Source organism: Sphaerodactylus townsendi, linkage group LG17 (genome assembly GCF_021028975.2).
Source record: "Sphaerodactylus townsendi isolate TG3544 linkage group LG17, MPM_Stown_v2.3, whole genome shotgun sequence".
NCBI lineage: Eukaryota > Metazoa > Chordata > Lepidosauria > Squamata > Sphaerodactylidae > Sphaerodactylus > Sphaerodactylus townsendi.
In genome coordinates, this window is record NC_059441.1 from 7,152,579 (window position 1) to 7,174,314 (window position 21,736).

General features: G+C 60.3%; 1 protein-coding gene across 1 annotated transcript in view; it reads left to right on the forward strand.

Annotated features, from left to right (window-relative positions):
• LOC125446152 (myocardial zonula adherens protein) overlaps window positions 1–21,736 on the forward strand; it is a 48,780-nt gene that overhangs the window by 11,965 nt on the left and 15,079 nt on the right. The window contains exons 5-13 of the mRNA XM_048519703.1: window positions 645–758; window positions 2,696–2,848; window positions 6,016–6,141; window positions 7,977–8,105; window positions 10,471–10,556; window positions 12,937–13,085; window positions 13,927–14,136; window positions 14,225–14,304; window positions 15,385–15,512. Of these exons, the coding sequence (XP_048375660.1) occupies window positions 645–758; window positions 2,696–2,848; window positions 6,016–6,141; window positions 7,977–8,105; window positions 10,471–10,556; window positions 12,937–13,085; window positions 13,927–14,136; window positions 14,225–14,304; window positions 15,385–15,512 (1,175 nt within the window). The remainder of the gene's footprint in view (window positions 1–644; window positions 759–2,695; window positions 2,849–6,015; window positions 6,142–7,976; window positions 8,106–10,470; window positions 10,557–12,936; window positions 13,086–13,926; window positions 14,137–14,224; window positions 14,305–15,384; window positions 15,513–21,736) is intronic.

Consider the following 21,736-nt stretch of genomic DNA (forward strand, 5'->3'; position numbering starts at 1 on the left):
CCCTGGGAGGGTTTACTCAGAAGCAAGCCCCATTGCCAGCAACCGAGCTTACTCCCAGGTAAAGGATCACGCTTTAGTTCTTCCCATGAAAATCAGTGGGGTTTAACAGCGCTTAACAGGGTTACCTACACTGCTTCCTCAAAACTAGGTCTTAGGTTTAATGCTAATAATCGAGCCCAGCGGCCCAGCCCAGCCTAGATGTGTGTGGGGGGGGGCACTCTTCGCATGCCCACAGAGAGGGCTCTGAGTGCCACCTCTGGCACCCGTACCATAGGTTTGCCACCACTGGTCTGGGGAGTCCCATGAAGTGCCAGTGGGATTGTAGACTCTCGTCCCCTTGAATGGGTGTGTGGGTGGGGAGAAGGGAATTGTAAGTCCAGTCACTATTGGGGGCATTGGGACAAGTGTGGCAAAATCCCTTGCCGGCCACAAAAGGCAGCTCCACGGGGCCTCGGAGATGTCTGCGCTTTGATTGGGAAGGCAGGCTTGCCACAAGCAACACAGATGTCCATCTTTTCTTAATTCTGATCCTGACACCTTTCATAATGCACTCTATATGCATGTGTGATTTTGAGATGAATCCTTCTTAAGTTTTGCGTTGTGGGCCGCATTAAACGGGAGGAACCTCGCCTATATTTCTGCAGGTATCAAGCACTCGACAGGAGTCTTTGGAAAACCAGCTACAGGTGCACTCGGCAGCGCTGGACAGCTTTAGCGAAATGAACAGCTCGTTGACCTCCGCCTCCATTGAGCTACAGGTAAATTGCTGATAACGCTGTCGCCATAGATACCGGGCTCTGTTGGCAAACATCCCCTCTCTTACACAATTTGTTTAAAGTGTGGGCGGGACAAAGGGAGAACAAGATCAACGTTTGGAGCGAAGGGACTTTTTCGTCAAATACCCAGTGAAAGAACCGCACTGTGAATGTTAAAACAACACACATTTTTAAAGATAAACAGTTGCTTGCGGTAACATAACATTTCCTTCAGTGTCACATAGGACTTTGCCTTTGAAAAGAAAAAGGTGACAATGACAATTTTTCTGTTTGTTTTTTTTAATGATAATAAACGTATTTCTTGGGGGCTTCAGTTCCCCAGGGTAGCCACATTTTTGTAGATTTCACACACTTAGCAGTCTGCAAACAAACTGGTATGTAAAATGTAAAATGTCAACACATTTGAACGGCAGTACAGTCAGGGCAAACGGCTTTATTCTTTAATATTGGTAACCTGCCATACTTTTTCTTTCAGTAGCTTTTAATATAGCATGTTGAAGTATTTCATCGGCTTCCTTGTTTTTGGCCTCATAGATGACTTTTCATGATTAAAGGTTGGCCACTGTGCGGTATTCCACAGTCAGCGCTTCTCGTGCATATTTATTTATTTATTTATTTATTTATTTATTTATTTATTTATCCATCCATCCATCCATCCATCCATCCATCCATCCATCCATCCATCCATCCATCCATCCATCCATCCATCCATCCATCCATCTATCCCACTTATTTATTTATTTATTTATTTATTTATTTATTTATTTATATTGTTTGGTTTTGTATACCGCCCTATCCCCGAAGGGCTCTGGGCGGCGTACAACAAAATTAAATCATAATAAAACTAAACAACAAATCAAAGCTTAACAATTAAGTTTCAATACAAATATATTACTAAATCCCTTTTAAAAACAGCGATTAGTACAAAATTTAAAAGTCGAAGTCAAAGGCGCCCAGCAAGACCCAAATTTAAAACCCTCCCCAGACGGGAAGACTGCTGACCCCCTCAATAAAGAGATATAAAGCAGAGGCGAGAACAGGAGGGGCCACCATTCAGCGGCTGGTGGAACAACTCAATCTTACAGGCCCTGTGGAATTTATGCCACAAGACAACTTTTTTCTAGTCACCCTGTAGGGACCTGCCGTCTGGCCAGGTACCCCGCCAACAGTCTGCCCTACCTGTGACTTTCTTGTAAAGTGCCCACATTTGGCAGGTCTGACTCTTGAGATTTGGCTGGATTGGAGAACAGGCAGCCTAGTTCTGTTAGGCCAGTGATGGTGAACCTTTTCGAGACCGAGTGCAGCCCAAACTGCAACCCAAAACCCACTTATTTATCTCAAAGTGCCAACCCGGCAATTCAACCTGAATACTGAGGTTTTAGTTTAGAAAAAACGGTTGGCTCCGAGGCGTAAGCTTGGCGGTAGTCGGTGGCTTTGCTTTGAAGCAACCATGCAACTCTTCCAATGGGTGAATCATGACCCTAGGAGGGTTTACTCAGAAGCAAGCCACATTGCCAGCAACCAAGCTTACTGCCAGGTAAAGGATCCCACTTTAGTTCTTCGCATGAAAATCAGTGAGGTTTAACAGCGCTTAACAGGGTTACCTATACTGCTTCCCCAAAACTTGGTCTTAGGTTTAATGCTAATAATCGAGCCCAACAGCCCAGGCCAGCCTAGATGTGTGTGTGTGTGGGGGGGGGGGGGCTGACTCTGTGCGTGCCCACAGAGAGGACTATGAGTGCCACCTCTGGCACCCGTGCCATAGGTTCGCCATCACTGTGTTAGGCCCTTACTAAACAGCGAGTGAAAAGTTTTAAAATCTCCTTCCAGCGACAGGAAAACAGTAGACCTCTTCTCTGTTTTTCAGCTCCTTACGTGACAATGAATGAACGGTTGTACTTCATTGACTATTTTTACAGAAAACCTTAGTTGACGTTACTTTGGAGAACACGGTTATTCGGGATCAGATAAAGAACCTGAAACAAACGCATGAACAGTCTATGGAAAAACTGAAGGAGAAGCAGAAGCAGCTGGAAACAGCCCGGGTGGAAAATGAATTGCTCAGGCTAAAAGTAAGCTGTAGCCATGTAATTTTTTGGACATTGGATGGGGGAACCACCCTTTGGTGGTTCTGGGGGCAGCAGTTATCAGCATGAGGAATGTTCTGACCTGACTCTGGAAAAAGCCTCAGGGTTATACTGGACCCAACATTATCGCTGGAAAAGCAAGTTAATGCAGTTTCAAAAAAGGCTTTCTTCCATCCTAGCCCTCTCCCCTCCTTGGAAGAACTCTATAATTCCCGAAGCCTAAAGAAAGCCCAAAATATTCCGAGAGACCCGTCTCATCCAGCACACTCTCTTTTTGAACTGTTACCATCCGGCAGACGATACAGGTCTATCAAAACTAGGACAAAGAGGCTCAGAGACAGCTTCTACTCTAGAGCTGTGGCGATGCTGAACTCCGCGGCTTCGTGTTGATGTGTTTGGGGCTGTGTAGGGATGGGTGGAGGAAGGGGAAAGTGAGGAGGGGGTATGAGTCTGAAATTGTGTGCATCGAGGAATGCTGCTGTAAATTTCGTTGTGCGTGCACAATGACAATACAATGCTTATGCTTATGCTTAAGAATGGTCCCTTACCTGGATAGGGCTGATAGTGGCCACCTGGATCCATGCCACAGTGGCTCTGACACTAGACTACTGCAATGCACCGTGCATCGGTCTCCCCTCAAAACTGACTTGGAAGCTCCAGTCAGCGCAGAATGCTGTGAATGGGCTATTAACTGGACCTGGACGGAGCATAAAAATTTCTCCCATTCTGCAGACTCTCACTGGCTGCCCATCTGTTATCAGGCTCAAGTTAAAGTGTTGGCCATCACATAAGAAGCCCTTCATATTGCAAAGGCCTTAGCAGACCAGGTGCTCAGGAGGAGCAGCAGCAGCAGCAGAAGGCCCTTGCTTTCACCTCCTGCCTGTGAGCTCCCTATGGCACCTGGTGGGCCACTGCGAGTAGCAGAGTGCTGGACTAGAGGGACTCTGGTCTGATCCAGCTAGGCTCGTTCTGATGTTCTGTTGTTGTTGTTGTTGTTGTTGTTGTTGTTGTTATTTATTAAATTTAGTATACCACCCTATCCCCGAATGGCTCAGGGCGGTGTACAGATAAAACATCAGCTAAGAACATATATATAATTAAAACAACAGTAGTATCTTAAAACATCGCCTGCGCCCTTACGAAACCCTCCTAATGCAAAATAATGGGTCCTGATGTATTAGGGCCCATGGGGGTAAAGAGGAGGGAGTTCTTATATTTGCACGGCTGCCTCTTCCCCTTTGCTCCGCCCTAACAGCTTCGCTCATCCCAGTGATATCTTCTGCAGGTGCCAGCCTGCAAATGCGCAAAACCAACACCTGTCTATACCTGTGCTTCTTTTCTGTTGTGGCCCCCATCCTGTGGAGCAGCCTACCTGAAGAGGTCAGGAGGGCTCCCTTTCCCCTGGCTTCCCGCAAACTACACAAGGCTGAGTGATTCAAGAGAGTTTTTCTGTGCAAGCAGTAGGGTAGCACTGCACAATCCGTTTCTCAAAGTTACTTGGATAACTTTTTAGGGATTGTGGTCTATACTACTATTCATAGTTTGCTGTAAGCTGGATCCTGCTGTGTTGTTTTGTGTTGCTTAGTGTGTCATCTTAACAATTTGCTTTGTTTCAGTTCTGTTTTTTTTAAATTTGTGGTTGGTTCTACAATCCAACTCCTCTTTCATTCTTTATTTGAATGTGTTCCATCCTGTGAATTGTATTGAATCGTTCTGTGTAGTCTGCCCTGAGTCACAGTAAAAATGGTGGACTATTGATAACATAAATAAATAATGCTGGGTAGCTAGAAAAGCAGTGACCCCATCAGGCCCACAGACTTAGCGAAGGTTGATTTGTTTCCCCCTTTCTTTCAGTGGGAGTGAGCAGCAGTGGCATCGTGGCTAAGAGCAGGTGCCCTCTGATCTGGAGGAACCGGGTTTGATTCCCCGCTCTGCCGCCTGAGCTGTGGAGGCTTATCTGGGGAATTCAGACTAGCCTGTGCACTCCCACACATGCCAGCTGGGTGACCTTGGGCTAGTCACAGCTTCTCGGAGCTCTCTCAGCCCCACCCAGCTCACAGGGTGTTTGTTGTGAGGGGGAAAGGGCAAGGAGATTGTCAGCCCCTTTGAGTCTCCTACAGGAGAGAAAGGGGGGATATAGATCCAAACTCTTCTTCTTCTTCTTCTAAATAAATAATGCTCGGTAGCTAGAAAAGCAGTGACCCCGTCAGGCCCACAGACTTAGCAAAGGTTGATTTGTTTCCCCCTTCTTTCAGTGGGAGTGAGCAGTAGTGACTAAGAGCAGGTGCACTCTGATCTGGAGGAACCGGGTTTGATTCCCCGCTCTGCCGTCTGAGCTGTGGAGGCTTATCTGGGGAATTCAGATTAGCCTGTGAACTCCAACACACGCCAGCTAGGTGACCTTGGGCTAGTCACAGCTCTACGGAGCTCTCCCAGCCCCACCTACCTCACAGGGTGTTTGTTGTGAGGGGGGAAGGGCAAGGAGATTGTAAGCCCCTTTGAGTCTCCTACAGGAGAGAAAGGGGGGATATAAATCCAAACTCTTCTTCTCTTCTTCTTCTTGCAGGAGAGAAAGGGGGGATATAAATCCAAACTCTTCTTCTCTTCTTCTTCTTACAGGAGAGAAAGGGGGGATATAAATCCAAACTCCTCCTCCTCCTCCTCCTCCTCCTCCTCCTCCTCTTCTTCTTCTTCTTCTTCTTCCTTCTTCTTCTTCTTCTTCTTCTTCTTCTTCTTCTTCTTCTTCTTCTTCTTCTTCTTCTGCTTCTTCTTCTTCTTCTGCTTCTTCTTCTTCTTCTTCTTCTTCTTCTTCTTCTTCTTCTTCTTCTTCTTCTTCTTCTTCTTCTTCTTCTTCTTCTTCTTCTTCTTCTTTTTGTTAAGCAGCACTGGCCCATGGGGATGGGACATTATTTTGTGCATAATGCATTGAAATTAGCAGGAACTGCTGATGTGCATTTTTTGATGCTTTTGCAAGGGAGCAGCCGGGTGGACTGTGTTCCGCATGAACTAGTGAAGGAAGAAACCGGGTGGGTTTTCCTTCTTGGATACAGATCTGGCACGGAAGACTCCTGCCGACTGAAAGTGGCGTGTTTGGCTGTCCTCTGCTGTTGGTTCCTTTTGATCGTAAAACGTCCCTAAAATTCTTTTTATAGGTGGAATGTTCACAAGAAGCTAATGCGGAAGTCATGAGAGAGATGACCAAGAAACTTTATAGTCAGTATGAAGAGCAGCTGCTGGAGGAAGAACAGAACCATAAACACGAGAAAGAAACCCTCATAGTAAGTGGACTAACTGAAGGGTGGCTTCCTGTGAAGTTAAAAACACAATATCAACGACACAAAACAAATTGAACACTGAAAGCTAACATTGGACAGCTGCGAATGCAGTTCGATGTAGCAAAATGCAAAGTGATGCACACGGGGCAAAAAATCCAAACTTCACATATACGCTACAGGGGTCAGTGCTATCAGTCACAGACCAGGAAAGGGATTTGGGCGTCTTAGTGGATAGTTCCATGGGAATGTCAACTCAACGCATGGCAGCTGTGAAAAAGGCAAACTCTATGCTGGGGATAACTAGAAAAGGAGTTGATAATAAAACTGCAAAGATTGTCATGCCCTTCTATAAAGCAGTGGTGTGACCGCACTTGGAGTCCTGTGTCCAGTTCTGGTCGCCGCATCTCAAAAAAGGATATCGAAGAGATAAGAGTCCAGGGGCATCTTAGAGACCAACCAGATTTGCGGGGTTTGAGAGTTAAAGGTCCCCGTCTGATGAAGGGCCTAGAAAGTGTCCACCCCGGAAATCTTGTTTCTTCTAAGATGTTGCTGGACTCCACAGGGCCTGTAAGACGGAGCTGTTCTGCCGGGCCTTTGGAGGAACCGGCCGCTGATGTTGCCCCCCCTCTTTTTTTGCCCCCTTACGCCTGGGCCACTTGTCATCTAACGGGACTCGCCATCCCTCCCTCTTGGGGAGAGGACTTTGAAAATGGAGTGGCTGGACGCCACTCATATTTATACTGGTATTTATTATATTTATTAGATTCAGCTTCTATTGTTTTTATCGCTGCTTTTAAAGGTTTTAGCTATCTTACGTTGTATTATGTTTACATGTTGTACACCGCCTGGAGCCCCTCGGGGATAGGGCGGCATAAAAGTCTAACTAACTAACTAACTAACTAACTAACTAACAAACTAACAAACAAACAAACAAACAAACAAACAAACAAACAAACAAACAAACAAACAAACAAACAAACAAACCCAGCACTTCTACTGCAGACAAACGCGGCTGCCCTCTGAAAGGGCAGAAATGAGTTGTAATCGTTTGTTCACTTCCTGAATTAAAATTTCTCTCCAGTGAGTCTCGTGTGAATTCTGTCCTGCATAAGCAGTGGTCACTCAGGAATGGTGTTGGCCGTGCCTGTGAGGCCTTAAGCTCAGTATTCTGGTTGTTGAGGATCTTGCGTGCGAATTCTGCTGTTGATTCGCAGGGGTGCAGGCCGGGAGCAGGCAGTCACTGGGCCAGGCAGTGGGGGGGGGGGGGGGGAACCAAAACTGTGGGAGGATTCAAATCCCCACTTCTACCCCAGGAGCTCACTGGGTGCTCTTGGGCCCACCACAAACTCTCAGCGTGGCCCGCCTCACAGGACTGATGTTCTGAGAGGATGGAGGAGGGGAGAACGGCTCTGAGTCCAAACTCAGCGGGATACAAATAAGTGCAATGCAAATGCAAAGGCTGCTTTGAGAGAGCAGGCTTCCTGCGACAGGCTGAGAAGAAGAGGAGTAGTAGTTTGGATTTATATCCCCCCTTTCTCTCCTGTAAGGAGACTCAAAGGGGCTGACAGTCTCCTTTCCCTTTTCCCCCTCCACAACAAACACCCTGTGAGGTGGGTGGGGGCTGAGAGAGTCCAAAGAACTGTGATTAGCCCAAGGTCACCCCAGCTGGCATGTTTTGGAGTGCACAAGCAAATCTGGCTCACCAGATAAGCCTCCACAGCTCAAGTGGCAGAGCGGGGAACCAAACCCGGTCCTCCAGATTGCCACACTGAAGGGTGGGCCTGAAGCAGGGATGGCGTTCTGTTGGCAGCTCCTCACTGTCCGCTTTTCCTCGGCAGGCCGAGACGAACAGGCTCCTGAAGGCCATTGAAGAGGCCAATAAGAGGATGAGGCTGACCGAGACGAGTTTGCAAGAAAAAGACCAGAGAATTGGCGAGCTTGACCAGTTCATCCAGCGGATGGAAGAGGTGAGCTGCTGCAGTGAAGCCTGTCCAGGCGAGAAAACCACTTCCTCCCAGAGTCCGGTGGTGGTCGGAACAGATAGGGCAGTGGTGGCGAACCTATGGCACGGGTGCCAGAGCCCTTTCTGTGGGCACACGCAAATAGAGTCGTCCCCCCCACACACACACATCTAGGCTGGCCTGGGCTGCTGGGCTCGATTGTTAGCATTAAACCTAAGACCTAGTTTTGGGGAAGCAGAGTAGGTCACCCTGTTAAGCGCTGTTGAACTCCACTGATTTTCATGTGAAGAACTAAATCACAATCCTTTACCTGGGAGTAAGCTCGATTGCTGGCAATGGGGTTTGCTTCTGAGTAAACCCTCCTAGGGTCGTGATTCACCCGTTGGAAGAGTTGCACAGTTGCTTCAAAGCAAAGCCACCGACTACCACTAAGCTTACTCCCGAGTAACGCACGCCTCAGAGCCAACCGTTTTTTCTAAACTTAAACCTCAGTATTCAGGTTGAATTGCCGTGTTGGCACTTTGTGATGAATAAGTGGGTTTTGGGTTGCAATTTGGGCTGCACTCGGTCTCGAAAAGGTTCGTCGCCACTGAGATAGGGCTTTCCTTTCCACACATTCAGACGCGATTCCTTTCTGCCACTGAACCGCTCCCAAGTGAACTGTAGCTCCCTAAGAGCAGGAATTCTGATACCCACATATCTCCGACCTATGACATTAACAGCCTCGCTGTCAAACCAGTTGTTGAGGAGTTTCTCTTCCTTTCTTTTGCGGCCGCCCTGCCCTTTCCATTCCACGGACTTTGCCCCAGGGTGGAAATCATGCGGGCTTTCAGATGGTGGCTCTTTGGGTACAATTAGCATTTTACCTGTGCACTCCCATGTCAAACAAGTTTATTAGGGACACTCGTTATTCAGAGGCACTCATACTAAATCAACTTAGCTTGACAAGATCGCAAGGAGAGCCATGTTGGGGTGGGGGGGGGGGGAAGGGACTGGCTCCTCGCATGCCTCTCGTTTCAAGGAGCTGCCCTCATTTAGTGTTAAAATTTATTCTTCTTTTTCAAATTAACAAGCGCTGTGATCGGAAGAGGCAACTAATTAATTACAAGGGCAGAATATTCTAATAAAATGCTGGCAAAATTCTCACTCATATCAGATTTTTGTCTTCGGACAGTCTCGCCCTCCTTATTGTGTCTTGACTTTTTCCCCTCCACCCTTCCTGCCAAGTGTTCGGGGCCGCCTGCATGCAGACCTGAACTCTTCCCCATTTTATCCTCCCAAGAGCCCTGTGAGCTGGGTGAGGCTGAGAGGGAGCAGCTAGTTCAGGACCACACAGCAAGCTTCCAGGCCACGTAAGAGCCACATTTGGCAACACTGGCTTGATTGTTTGAAGGTGAACTCTTTGAGATTTCTCAAAAAATGAGTCAAGCGGACCCTTTAGTGGATATTGGAGCACTTTTCTGGTGATTAACTTGAGTGCAACTTTCCTTTCTTGGAGGGGAAAGAGTCCACACTATACTCTAGATCTGACAGTCATTCTGGTGTACAGGAGAATAGATGTCTGAGTTACCTGGGATGTGGTCTGGCTTATGTGCCTGTAACAATGGCAGAATGGTGTTCTGGAAGGGAAGTCCAGCCTGTTAAGCAGGCCCTGGAGTCAGGTGCTGCCGGCCTGGGTTTTGTTCAATTCGAGCAGCAGAATGAAATGGTGGAATGGACCAGTCTGGAGGCAGAAGGTCATAATTCAGAACACTCCTCTGCTTGAGGCAGACAAGAAGAATAAGAGGAAGAGTTTGGATTTATATCCCCCCTTTCTCTCCTGCAGGAGACTCAAAGGGGCTTCCAATCTCCTTGCCCTTCCCCCCTCACCACAAACACCCTGTGAGGTAGGTGGGGCTGAGAGAGCTCCGAGAAGCTGTGACTAGCCCAAGGTCACCCAGCTGGCGTGTGTGGGAGTGCACAGGCTAATCTGAATTCCCCAGATAAACCTCCACCGCTCAGGCGGCAGAGCGGGGAATCAAACCCGGTTCCTCCAGATTAGATACACGAGCTCTTAACCTCCTACGCCACTGCTGCTCCTACCCAACAGTGGCCCCTCTACAAACGGAAGAAGAGTCCAGCACGCTCCCTGCTGGACTAGAAAACTTTTCCCCGGTATGTTTCGATGACAGGGCAAAGGGATCGTCCAAAATGCCGTCCTCCACCTGCATTCTAAAGCAGTGCGGTCAATTCCACCCCTGCTCCCTTTGCAGATGAGGCCTTTATTCTCCCACTAGTGATGCTGGGAATTGCCTTTATCAGTGCATTCGTTTTAACGCCGTAGCTGAATAAGGGCTTTTCATTATTAATAATATTATTATTGTATATCTAGGAACGCCACCAACTACAGAAACAACTACTGGAATATGAGCTGCAACTTCATGGAGCAGACCTTCATGGCCAGACCAGCAGGCAGAGGTAACATACTGACATCCTGGGCTGTACAGGCTGGGGTGGCGACTCTGAGAGCAGCAGTGGTGTAGGAGGTTAAGAGCTCATGTATCTAATCTGGAGGAACCGGGTTTGATTCCCAGCTCTGCCGCCTGAGCTGTGGAGGCTTATCTGGGGAATTCAGATTAGCCTGGGCACTCCCACACACGCCAGCTGGGTGACCTTGGGCTAGTCACAGCTTCTCAGAGCTCTCTCAGCCCCACCTACCTCACAGGGTGTTTGTTGTGAGGGGGGGAAGGGCAAGGAGATTGTAAGCCCCTTTGAGTCTCCTGCAGGAGAGAAAGGGGGGATATAAATCCAAACTACTACTACTACTCTTCTCCTTCTCCTCCTTCTCCTCCTCCTTCTTCTTCTTCTTCTTCTTCCTCCTCCTCCTTCTTCTTCTCCTTCTTCTTCTTCTTCTTCTTCTTCTTCTTCTTCTTCTTCTTCTTCTCCTTCTCCTTCTTCTTCTTCTTCTTCTTCTTCTGCTTCTTCTTCTTCTTCTTCTTCTCCTTCTCCTTCTCCTTCTTCTTCTTCTTCTGCTTCTTCTTCTTCTTCTTCTTCTTCTTCTTCTTCTTCTTCTTCCTCCTCTTCCTCCTCCTCCTCCTCCTTCTTCTTCTTCTTCTTCTTTCTTCTTCTTCGTCTTCTCCTTCTCCTTCTCCTCCTCCTCCTCCTCCTCCTCTTCTTCTTCTTCTTCTTCTTCTTCTTCTTCTTCTTCTTCTTCTTCTTCTTCTTCTTCATCCTCCTCCTCCTTCTTTCCTGTCCTAGCCGGCCTGGCTTTGGTCCCAGCAGTGACTCGGGGTGGGGCGAAAAGTGCATATGTGGGGGTGAGTCAAAGGCCAGGGGGCTTCCCTCCCCTCCCTCATGTGCCGCTTCGGGTGCTGAAAGTAAATCCCACCCCCTTGCTTTGCATAGGAAAAGGGGAACTCCATACCAGGAACTACTCCTATCAGTTTCCTACCAGCATGGCCAATTGGCCATGCTGACAGAGGCTGATGGGAATTGTAGTTCCTGAACATCTGGAGAGCCGCAGGTTCCCTACCCCTGGGCTAACACATCCAGAAGCAAAACTGACCCTTCGTAAAGAAGGTAGATACCAGAAAGGAGGCAGACATTTGAGCTTTCTTTTGAACATTGTATTTTTATTCCGCCTTTCCCCAAAGGGACTCCATCCTTTTGGAGATTGTTATAGTTCAGTGATGGCGAAGCTTTTCGAGACCCGAGTGCCCAAATTGCAACCCAAAAAACACTTATTTATCACAAAGTGCCAACACGGCAATTTAACCTGAATAACCCCCTTGAGCAAGAGCCAGCCTGCTGTAGCCTCCAGCAAATCCCACCTGCGTCTCTCTAGCATCTCTGCTGCCTCTCTCCCCCACCCCCCACCCCCCGCAGCGGCCACTTGGAGCACAGGCACCAGGCCCGCCGGCTGAGTCCTCCCTGCTTGCTGAGGTGCATACACATCAAGTCCAGTGGCCCAGGCCAGCCTAGATGTGTGTGTGTGTGTGTGGGGGGGGGGTGATTTCCGCCCACATGACAAACTCTGTGCGTGCATGCCCACAGAGACTGCTCTAAGTGCCACCTCTGGCACCTGTGCCAAAGGATCGCCACCACTGTTATAGTTCGATCTGAGTCCAGTAACACCTTGGAGTCAACAAGAGGGCCGAAGCCTTTGGGAGCCAAAGCGGCCTTCGTCAGACATGACTATTACGCTGGCGTTTGTCAAATTTGATTCCAAAATTCTCTTCCCTACCTCTTCTTCCCAGTTCGGTGTGCGTTTGCGTGGGCCCTCCACACTTCTGTGACAAATACCTGGCCTCGGTGGGTGCGAGAATGGGGAAGGGGAAACAATTTTAATCGCCATCTGAATTTTTATAATTTATATATGGTTTTAATGGATTTTAATTGTTTTTATATAATTGATGGACACCGCCCTGAGCCCTTTGGGGAAGGGCGGTATAGAAGTTTAATAAAATAAATAAATAAATTTAAAATAGTTTAGTTCATAACTTTGTAAGAACTATTCCTTAAGATAAGGATGAACGTAGAAGGGTGGCTGACTGAAGAGTCCTTGGCACATATATTATTTATTTTAAACAATTACTAGCTGCCTTTCTTCTTTACTAAGTCCGAGGTGGCTTACAATATAAATAAAACACAGAAAGATAGATTACATTAATAATACAGAAAGCTAACGTTTAGGACTGCTTTATTTTTTACAGCAAACATTTTCCCTTTTTCATGAGATTTGTTCTATCGTTTGCAGAGCTCTCTTCTTAGATAGCTCCCTCCTTAATCAGCACGAACTCATCCCAACAGATGGTTTCAGCAAATGTCGTCGTGTTTTTACATCATCTTCTTGTTCCAGGTCACACCACTTGGAGGAGGTAACCGCAAGTCTGCGAGAACGAATCAAACACCTGGATGACATGGTCCTTTGCCAACAGAAGAAGGTCAAGCACATGGTTGAGGAGGTGAGTGAAGCAGTGCAGACCTTGAACAAGAAGGTCCTTAAGACAAGAATTTAATAGGGCAGGGATAAATATTTTTAATATTTGCCTGCAAAATAGTTATTAAAGGCTTGGAGGCAAGTGTCGAAGTGACAGCAGGAATTGAGAAGCTCAGCAGTCCGAAAGAAACTGAGGAATTCCCAAAACAAGTTTCTAATTATAGCACCAACATTTTGGGTCTCACCCAGTGGTGGGATCCAAAAATTTTAGTAACAGGTTCCCATGGTGGTGGGATTCAAACTGTGGCGTAGTGCCAATGGGACTGGGCGGGGCACGGCGGGGGTGTGGCCGGGCATTCCAGGGGCGGGGCATTCCTGGGCAAGGACGCAGCCGCTGCGCCGGTCCTTGGGCGGGAAATGAATGCACGCAGGCGCAGGCTGCCACGCACGCCGGTGCACCTCCTGCTAGACTGCTTCAAGTTCTGCGCGCTACTGCTGAGAGGAGGGGCGTAACTAAGGCAAAAATCACGTGGCAAAATCACCCATTAGTAACCCCCTCTCGGCACACACAAATAATTAGTAACCTACTCTCGGGAACCTGTGAGAACCTGCTGGATCCCACCTCTGGTCTCACCTGATGTCGTAGGAACACGAAGCAGAAGGTTATTTCTTCAAGTTCAGTGCTTAGTTTCCAGTAGATGAGGCTCTATTCAAGGAATATTCTACATTTTACATTGGTTATTTTATAAGAAATGCAACTTGCATGTGTTTTTTTGTTCCAATTAGTCCATTTCACAAGCCTTTAATCTGCTATGTGCAAGGATATTGTTTGCGCATAAAATGGGAGAAAACCCCCCACAAATTAGGGTTTCATCTTTCCGTTCAAGACAGCATTTCCCATATGTTTAGCGAAAGTTTTGCAGCTTGTTTTCTGCTTTGCATTTGCTGCTGAGCATCGAGAATTTGCTCTGCGTGGGCCTACCCTGGAGACCGACCCGGGTATTAAAGTTAGTCCAGGATGCAGCGGCAAAGCTGCTCGGCAGCGCGATGATGAGAGACCGTATTATTACATTGCTATCGTGCCGGCCAGCTGCACTGTCTACCAACAGAATGTTCAAAGTGTTGGTTTTAACCGTGAAGGCCTTGAGCCGTCTGGGGCCTTCATATCTCCGGGGCCACATCTCCCCATATTGCCCTCCTTTGCCAGTAATCTGCTGGGGGTCCCTGGCCCCCAAGGGCATCCGGTTGGCCTCAACCAACGCCAACTCCTGCCTGGTGGAACACTCCGTTGGCTGACACCAGGGCGGTGCAGGAACTTAGTTCAGCAAGGCCTGCAAGAAAGAGATGTTCCACCGGGCCTTTGGTTGAGGCTCCCCGGGGATCCAGTTGATCCACCTATAACTGGCCTCCCTCATCTAGCGCATTACCATCGCACACACCCCTCCCCTTTTTGCCCCCTCCCCGATGAATGGAAAAAGACTCATATTGGTGTGGAACGACTTTTTAGGCTGGGATTAATAATACGTTGCGCCATCACGTTGCTGCGGTTTAAATATTTAAAATGGTTTTATATTATATGTTATTTTGAAAGTTTTAACTGAGCCCAGCCTTGGGTGAGGGATGGGTGGGGTACAGATATGATAAATAAATATGCAAAGACTTTGACAACGTCTAATGGCTCTGAATTAATACAGCTGTTTGTGAGAACCGAGCAGTTTTGTGCGTGCTGCCGCTTTGGAACGGGCAGCGGTTTTCAAAAGCTTGGCTAAGGAGTGCCAGCACAAATGCTCTCTGAGGTGGCGCTGCTTTTTGACTTGGACAAGTTCTCTACGAACTTGAGCCAATCTTCACCGATGAGACTAATTTAGAAGACAGCTCTGAACAGACCGTTCTTGGTCCATGGATAACATTTATCGGTAGGCAGCCTGACCCGAGGATAAATGGGGTGATGTGTTGAAGTTGTGGATGATGATTGTCCTGTTCTACAATCTGCATTATTTACATTCTGCTGTGAAGAGCAAGCCCTGATCGTTCGGGTGTGAGAGGGAGCCACGGTTGTTGCAAAATAGGGAAGGAGGAGGCGGGAAGTTACAAGTTTGGTTTATTCATCTTTCTTCAGACTTCCATGGACTTTTCACTTAAACAAAATGAGGGTCCTTTTTTTGCCTTGGGATGAATTAAGGGTAAACAAAGTACACAGCTGTAGAGAAACAACCAATTACACTGTCTTTATAGTTTATTTGAACAAGTTAATACCAATCTGCAAGTTGGTAAATAACCAAAGATGTGTCTATTCCTAATCTCACAGAAGGCTAAAGTCCTCTTCTGTTCCGTAACGCTTCTTTGAGGTAATCATCCCTCTCTCAGGTAAACTCTGGCCAGGTGAAATCATGGTTAGCAACGTTCCACCCCTGGAAAGGCACCCGCTGGGATGTTCAGACTTGTCTTGGAAAGGCCAGGGAGAGGTGGAAGAAGCAACTCGGGCATCTGGCAAAGTGATGAAAATTTGGAGCAGGCCACAGCTGCGCTTCCTTGAAAGGCTCAGAATCAAACTTCCAAGAGAGAGGTGGGCAGTCAGAATGGCTCCCTCGGTATTTGTCCTGACCATTCCCAAGATGTGGCTGTGTGTGTGCGGGTGTGTGTGTGTGTGTGTGTATGTGTTACCTGGCAGCAAAATAAATCATCAAGTTCAATCGCCTAAACCATGGGTGTCAAACTCGCGGCCCTCCAGATGTTATGGACTACAGTTGGGGGGGGGGGGGGTGGGGGGGGGGGGGGTGTGGGGGGGGGGGGGGGGGGGGGGGTGTGGGGGTGGGGTTAGGGGTGGAGGGGTGGGGGGGGGGGGGGAAGGGGGGGGGGGGGGGTGGGGGGGGGGGGGGGTGGGGGGGGGGGGGGATGGGGGGGGGGGGGGGTGGGGGGGGGGGGGGGTGGGGGGGGGGGGGGGTGGGGGGGGGGGGGGGTGGGGGGGGGGGGGGGTGGGGGGGGGGGGGGGTGGGGGGGGGGGGGGGTGGGGGGGGGGGGGGGTGGGGGGGGGGGGGGGTGGGGGGGGGGGGGGGTGGGGGGGGGGGGGGGTGGGGGGGGGGGGGGGTGGGGGGGGGGGGGGGTGGGGGGGGGGGGGGGTGGGGGGGGGGGGGGGTGGGGGGGGGGGGGGGTGGGGGGGGGGGGGGGTGGGGGGGGGGGGGGGTGGGGGGGGGGGGGGGTGGGGGGGGGGGGGGGTGGGGGGGGGGGGGGGTGGGGGGGGGGGGGGGTGGGGGGGGGGGGGGGTGGGGGGGGGGGGGGGTGGGGGGGGGGGGGGGTGGGGGGGGGGGGGGGTGGGGGGGGGGGGGGGTGGGGGGGGGGGGGGGTGGGGGGGGGGGGGGGTGGGGGGGGGGGGGGGTGGGGGGGGGGGGGGGTGGGGGGGGGGGGGGGTGGGGGGGGGGGGGGGTGGGGGGGGGGGGGGGTGGGGGGGGGGGGGGGTGGGGGGGGGGGGGGGTGGGGGGGGGGGGGGGTGGGGGGGGGGGGGGGTGGGGGGGGGGGGGGGTGGGGGGGGGGGGGGGTGGGGGGGGGGGGGGGTGGGGGGGGGGGGGGGTGGGGGGGGGGGGGGGTGGGGGGGGGGGGGGGTGGGGGGGGGGGGGGGTGGGGGGGGGGGGGGGTGGGGGGGGGGGGGGGTGGGGGGGGGGGGGGGTGGGGGGGGGGGGGGGTGGGGGGGGGGGGGGGTGGGGGGGGGGGGGGGTGGGGGGGGGGGGGGGTGGGGGGGGGGGGGGGTGGGGGGGGGGGGGGGTGGGGGGGGGGGGGGGTGGGGGGGGGGGGGGGTGGGGGGGGGGGGGGGTGGGGGGGGGGGGGGGTGGGGGGGGGGGGGGGTGGGGGGGGGGGGGGGTGGGGGGGGGGGGGGGTGGGGGGGGGGGGGGGTGGGGGGGGGGGGGGGTGGGGGGGGGGGGGGGTGGGGGGGGGGGGGGGTGGGGGGGGGGGGGGGTGGGGGGGGGGGGGGGTGGGGGGGGGGGGGGGTGGGGGGGGGGGGGGGTGGGGGGGGGGGGGGGTGGGGGGGGGGGGGGGTGGGGGGGGGGGGGGGTGGGGGGGGGGGGGGGTGGGGGGGGGGGGGGGTGGGGGGGGGGGGGGGTGGGGGGGGGGGGGGGTGGGGGGGGGGGGGGGTGGGGGGGGGGGGGGGTGGGGGGGGGGGGGGGTGGGGGGGGGGGGGGGTGGGGGGGGGGGGGGGTGGGGGGGGGGGGGGGTGGGGGGGGGGGGGGGTGGGGGGGGGGGGGGGTGGGGGGGGGGGGGGGTGGGGGGGGGGGGGGGTGGGGGGGGGGGGGGGTGGGGGGGGGGGGGGGTGGGGGGGGGGGGGGGTGGGGGGGGGGGGGGGTGGGGGGGGGGGGGGGTGGGGGGGGGGGGGGGTGGGGGGGGGGGGGGGTGGGGGGGGGGGGGGGTGGGGGGGGGGGGGGGTGGGGGGGGGGGGGGGTGGGGGGGGGGGGGGGTGGGGGGGGGGGGGGGTGGGGGGGGGGGGGGGTGGGGGGGGGGGGGGGTGGGGGGGGGGGGGGGTGGGGGGGGGGGGGGGTGGGGGGGGGGGGGGGTGGGGGGGGGGGGGGGTGGGGGGGGGGGGGGGTGGGGGGGGGGGGGGGTGGGGGGGGGGGGGGGTGGGGGGGGGGGGGGGTGGGGGGGGGGGGGGGTGGGGGGGGGGGGGGGTGGGGGGGGGGGGGGGTGGGGGGGGGGGGGGGTGGGGGGGGGGGGGGGTGGGGGGGGGGGGGGGTGGGGGGGGGGGGGGGTGGGGGGGGGGGGGGGTGGGGGGGGGGGGGGGTGGGGGGGGGGGGGGGTGGGGGGGGGGGGGGGTGGGGGGGGGGGGGGGTGGGGGGGGGGGGGGGTGGGGGGGGGGGGGGGTGGGGGGGGGGGGGGGTGGGGGGGGGGGGGGGTGGGGGGGGGGGGGGGTGGGGGGGGGGGGGGGTGGGGGGGGGGGGGGGTGGGGGGGGGGGGGGGTGGGGGGGGGGGGGGGTGGGGGGGGGGGGGGGTGGGGGGGGGGGGGGGTGGGGGGGGGGGGGGGTGGGGGGGGGGGGGGGTGGGGGGGGGGGGGGGTGGGGGGGGGGGGGGGTGGGGGGGGGGGGGGGTGGGGGGGGGGGGGGGTGGGGGGGGGGGGGGGTGGGGGGGGGGGGGGGTGGGGGGGGGGGGGGGTGGGGGGGGGGGGGGGTGGGGGGGGGGGGGGGTGGGGGGGGGGGGGGGTGGGGGGGGGGGGGGGTGGGGGGGGGGGGGGGTGGGGGGGGGGGGGGGTGGGGGGGGGGGGGGGTGGGGGGGGGGGGGGGTGGGGGGGGGGGGGGGTGGGGGGGGGGGGGGGTGGGGGGGGGGGGGGGTGGGGGGGGGGGGGGGTGGGGGGGGGGGGGGGTGGGGGGGGGGGGGGGTGGGGGGGGGGGGGGGTGGGGGGGGGGGGGGGTGGGGGGGGGGGGGGGTGGGGGGGGGGGGGGGTGGGGGGGGGGGGGGGTGGGGGGGGGGGGGGGTGGGGGGGGGGGGGGGTGGGGGGGGGGGGGGGTGGGGGGGGGGGGGGGTGGGGGGGGGGGGGGGTGGGGGGGGGGGGGGGTGGGGGGGGGGGGGGGTGGGGGGGGGGGGGGGTGGGGGGGGGGGGGGGTGGGGGGGGGGGGGGGTGGGGGGGGGGGGGGGTGGGGGGGGGGGGGGGTGGGGGGGGGGGGGGGTGGGGGGGGGGGGGGGTGGGGGGGGGGGGGGGTGGGGGGGGGGGGGGGTGGGGGGGGGGGGGGGTGGGGGGGGGGGGGGGTGGGGGGGGGGGGGGGTGGGGGGGGGGGGGGGTGGGGGGGGGGGGGGGTGGGGGGGGGGGGGGGTGGGGGGGGGGGGGGGTGGGGGGGGGGGGGGGTGGGGGGGGGGGGGGGTGGGGGGGGGGGGGGGTGGGGGGGGGGGGGGGTGGGGGGGGGGGGGGGTGGGGGGGGGGGGGGGTGGGGGGGGGGGGGGGTGGGGGGGGGGGGGGGTGGGGGGGGGGGGGGGTGGGGGGGGGGGGGGGTGGGGGGGGGGGGGGGTGGGGGGGGGGGGGGGTGGGGGGGGGGGGGGGTGGGGGGGGGGGGGGGTGGGGGGGGGGGGGGGTGGGGGGGGGGGGGGGTGGGGGGGGGGGGGGGTGGGGGGGGGGGGGGGTGGGGGGGGGGGGGGGTGGGGGGGGGGGGGGGTGGGGGGGGGGGGGGGTGGGGGGGGGGGGGGGTGGGGGGGGGGGGGGGTGGGGGGGGGGGGGGGTGGGGGGGGGGGGGGGTGGGGGGGGGGGGGGGTGGGGGGGGGGGGGGGTGGGGGGGGGGGGGGGTGGGGGGGGGGGGGGGTGGGGGGGGGGGGGGGTGGGGGGGGGGGGGGGTGGGGGGGGGGGGGGGTGGGGGGGGGGGGGGGTGGGGGGGGGGGGGGGTGGGGGGGGGGGGGGGTGGGGGGGGGGGGGGGTGGGGGGGGGGGGGGGTGGGGGGGGGGGGGGGTGGGGGGGGGGGGGGGTGGGGGGGGGGGGGGGTGGGGGGGGGGGGGGGTGGGGGGGGGGGGGGGTGGGGGGGGGGGGGGGTGGGGGGGGGGGGGGGTGGGGGGGGGGGGGGGTGGGGGGGGGGGGGGGTGGGGGGGGGGGGGGGTGGGGGGGGGGGGGGGTGGGGGGGGGGGGGGGTGGGGGGGGGGGGGGGTGGGGGGGGGGGGGGGTGGGGGGGGGGGGGGGTGGGGGGGGGGGGGGGTGGGGGGGGGGGGGGGTGGGGGGGGGGGGGGGTGGGGGGGGGGGGGGGTGGGGGGGGGGGGGGGTGGGGGGGGGGGGGGGTGGGGGGGGGGGGGGGTGGGGGGGGGGGGGGGTGGGGGGGGGGGGGGGTGGGGGGGGGGGGGGGTGGGGGGGGGGGGGGGTGGGGGGGGGGGGGGGTGGGGGGGGGGGGGGGTGGGGGGGGGGGGGGGTGGGGGGGGGGGGGGGTGGGGGGGGGGGGGGGTGGGGGGGGGGGGGGGTGGGGGGGGGGGGGGGTGGGGGGGGGGGGGGGTGGGGGGGGGGGGGGGTGGGGGGGGGGGGGGGTGGGGGGGGGGGGGGGTGGGGGGGGGGGGGGGTGGGGGGGGGGGGGGGTGGGGGGGGGGGGGGGTGGGGGGGGGGGGGGGTGGGGGGGGGGGGGGGTGGGGGGGGGGGGGGGTGGGGGGGGGGGGGGGTGGGGGGGGGGGGGGGTGGGGGGGGGGGGGGGTGGGGGGGGGGGGGGGTGGGGGGGGGGGGGGGTGGGGGGGGGGGGGGGTGGGGGGGGGGGGGGGTGGGGGGGGGGGGGGGTGGGGGGGGGGGGGGGTGGGGGGGGGGGGGGGTGGGGGGGGGGGGGGGTGGGGGGGGGGGGGGGTGGGGGGGGGGGGGGGTGGGGGGGGGGGGGGGTGGGGGGGGGGGGGGGTGGGGGGGGGGGGGGGTGGGGGGGGGGGGGGGTGGGGGGGGGGGGGGGTGGGGGGGGGGGGGGGTGGGGGGGGGGGGGGGTGGGGGGGGGGGGGGGTGGGGGGGGGGGGGGGTGGGGGGGGGGGGGGGTGGGGGGGGGGGGGGGTGGGGGGGGGGGGGGGTGGGGGGGGGGGGGGGTGGGGGGGGGGGGGGGTGGGGGGGGGGGGGGGTGGGGGGGGGGGGGGGTGGGGGGGGGGGGGGGTGGGGGGGGGGGGGGGTGGGGGGGGGGGGGGGTGGGGGGGGGGGGGGGTGGGGGGGGGGGGGGGTGGGGGGGGGGGGGGGTGGGGGGGGGGGGGGGTGGGGGGGGGGGGGGGTGGGGGGGGGGGGGGGTGGGGGGGGGGGGGGGTGGGGGGGGGGGGGGGTGGGGGGGGGGGGGGGTGGGGGGGGGGGGGGGTGGGGGGGGGGGGGGGTGGGGGGGGGGGGGGGTGGGGGGGGGGGGGGGTGGGGGGGGGGGGGGGTGGGGGGGGGGGGGGGTGGGGGGGGGGGGGGGTGGGGGGGGGGGGGGGTGGGGGGGGGGGGGGGTGGGGGGGGGGGGGGGTGGGGGGGGGGGGGGGTGGGGGGGGGGGGGGGTGGGGGGGGGGGGGGGTGGGGGGGGGGGGGGGTGGGGGGGGGGGGGGGTGGGGGGGGGGGGGGGTGGGGGGGGGGGGGGGTGGGGGGGGGGGGGGGTGGGGGGGGGGGGGGGTGGGGGGGGGGGGGGGTGGGGGGGGGGGGGGGTGGGGGGGGGGGGGGGTGGGGGGGGGGGGGGGTGGGGGGGGGGGGGGGTGGGGGGGGGGGGGGGTGGGGGGGGGGGGGGGTGGGGGGGGGGGGGGGTGGGGGGGGGGGGGGGTGGGGGGGGGGGGGGGTGGGGGGGGGGGGGGGTGGGGGGGGGGGGGGGTGGGGGGGGGGGGGGGTGGGGGGGGGGGGGGGTGGGGGGGGGGGGGGGTGGGGGGGGGGGGGGGTGGGGGGGGGGGGGGGTGGGGGGGGGGGGGGGTGGGGGGGGGGGGGGGTGGGGGGGGGGGGGGGTGGGGGGGGGGGGGGGTGGGGGGGGGGGGGGGTGGGGGGGGGGGGGGGTGGGGGGGGGGGGGGGTGGGGGGGGGGGGGGGTGGGGGGGGGGGGGGGTGGGGGGGGGGGGGGGTGGGGGGGGGGGGGGGTGGGGGGGGGGGGGGGTGGGGGGGGGGGGGGGTGGGGGGGGGGGGGGGTGGGGGGGGGGGGGGGTGGGGGGGGGGGGGGGTGGGGGGGGGGGGGGGTGGGGGGGGGGGGGGGTGGGGGGGGGGGGGGGTGGGGGGGGGGGGGGGTGGGGGGGGGGGGGGGTGGGGGGGGGGGGGGGTGGGGGGGGGGGGGGGTGGGGGGGGGGGGGGGTGGGGGGGGGGGGGG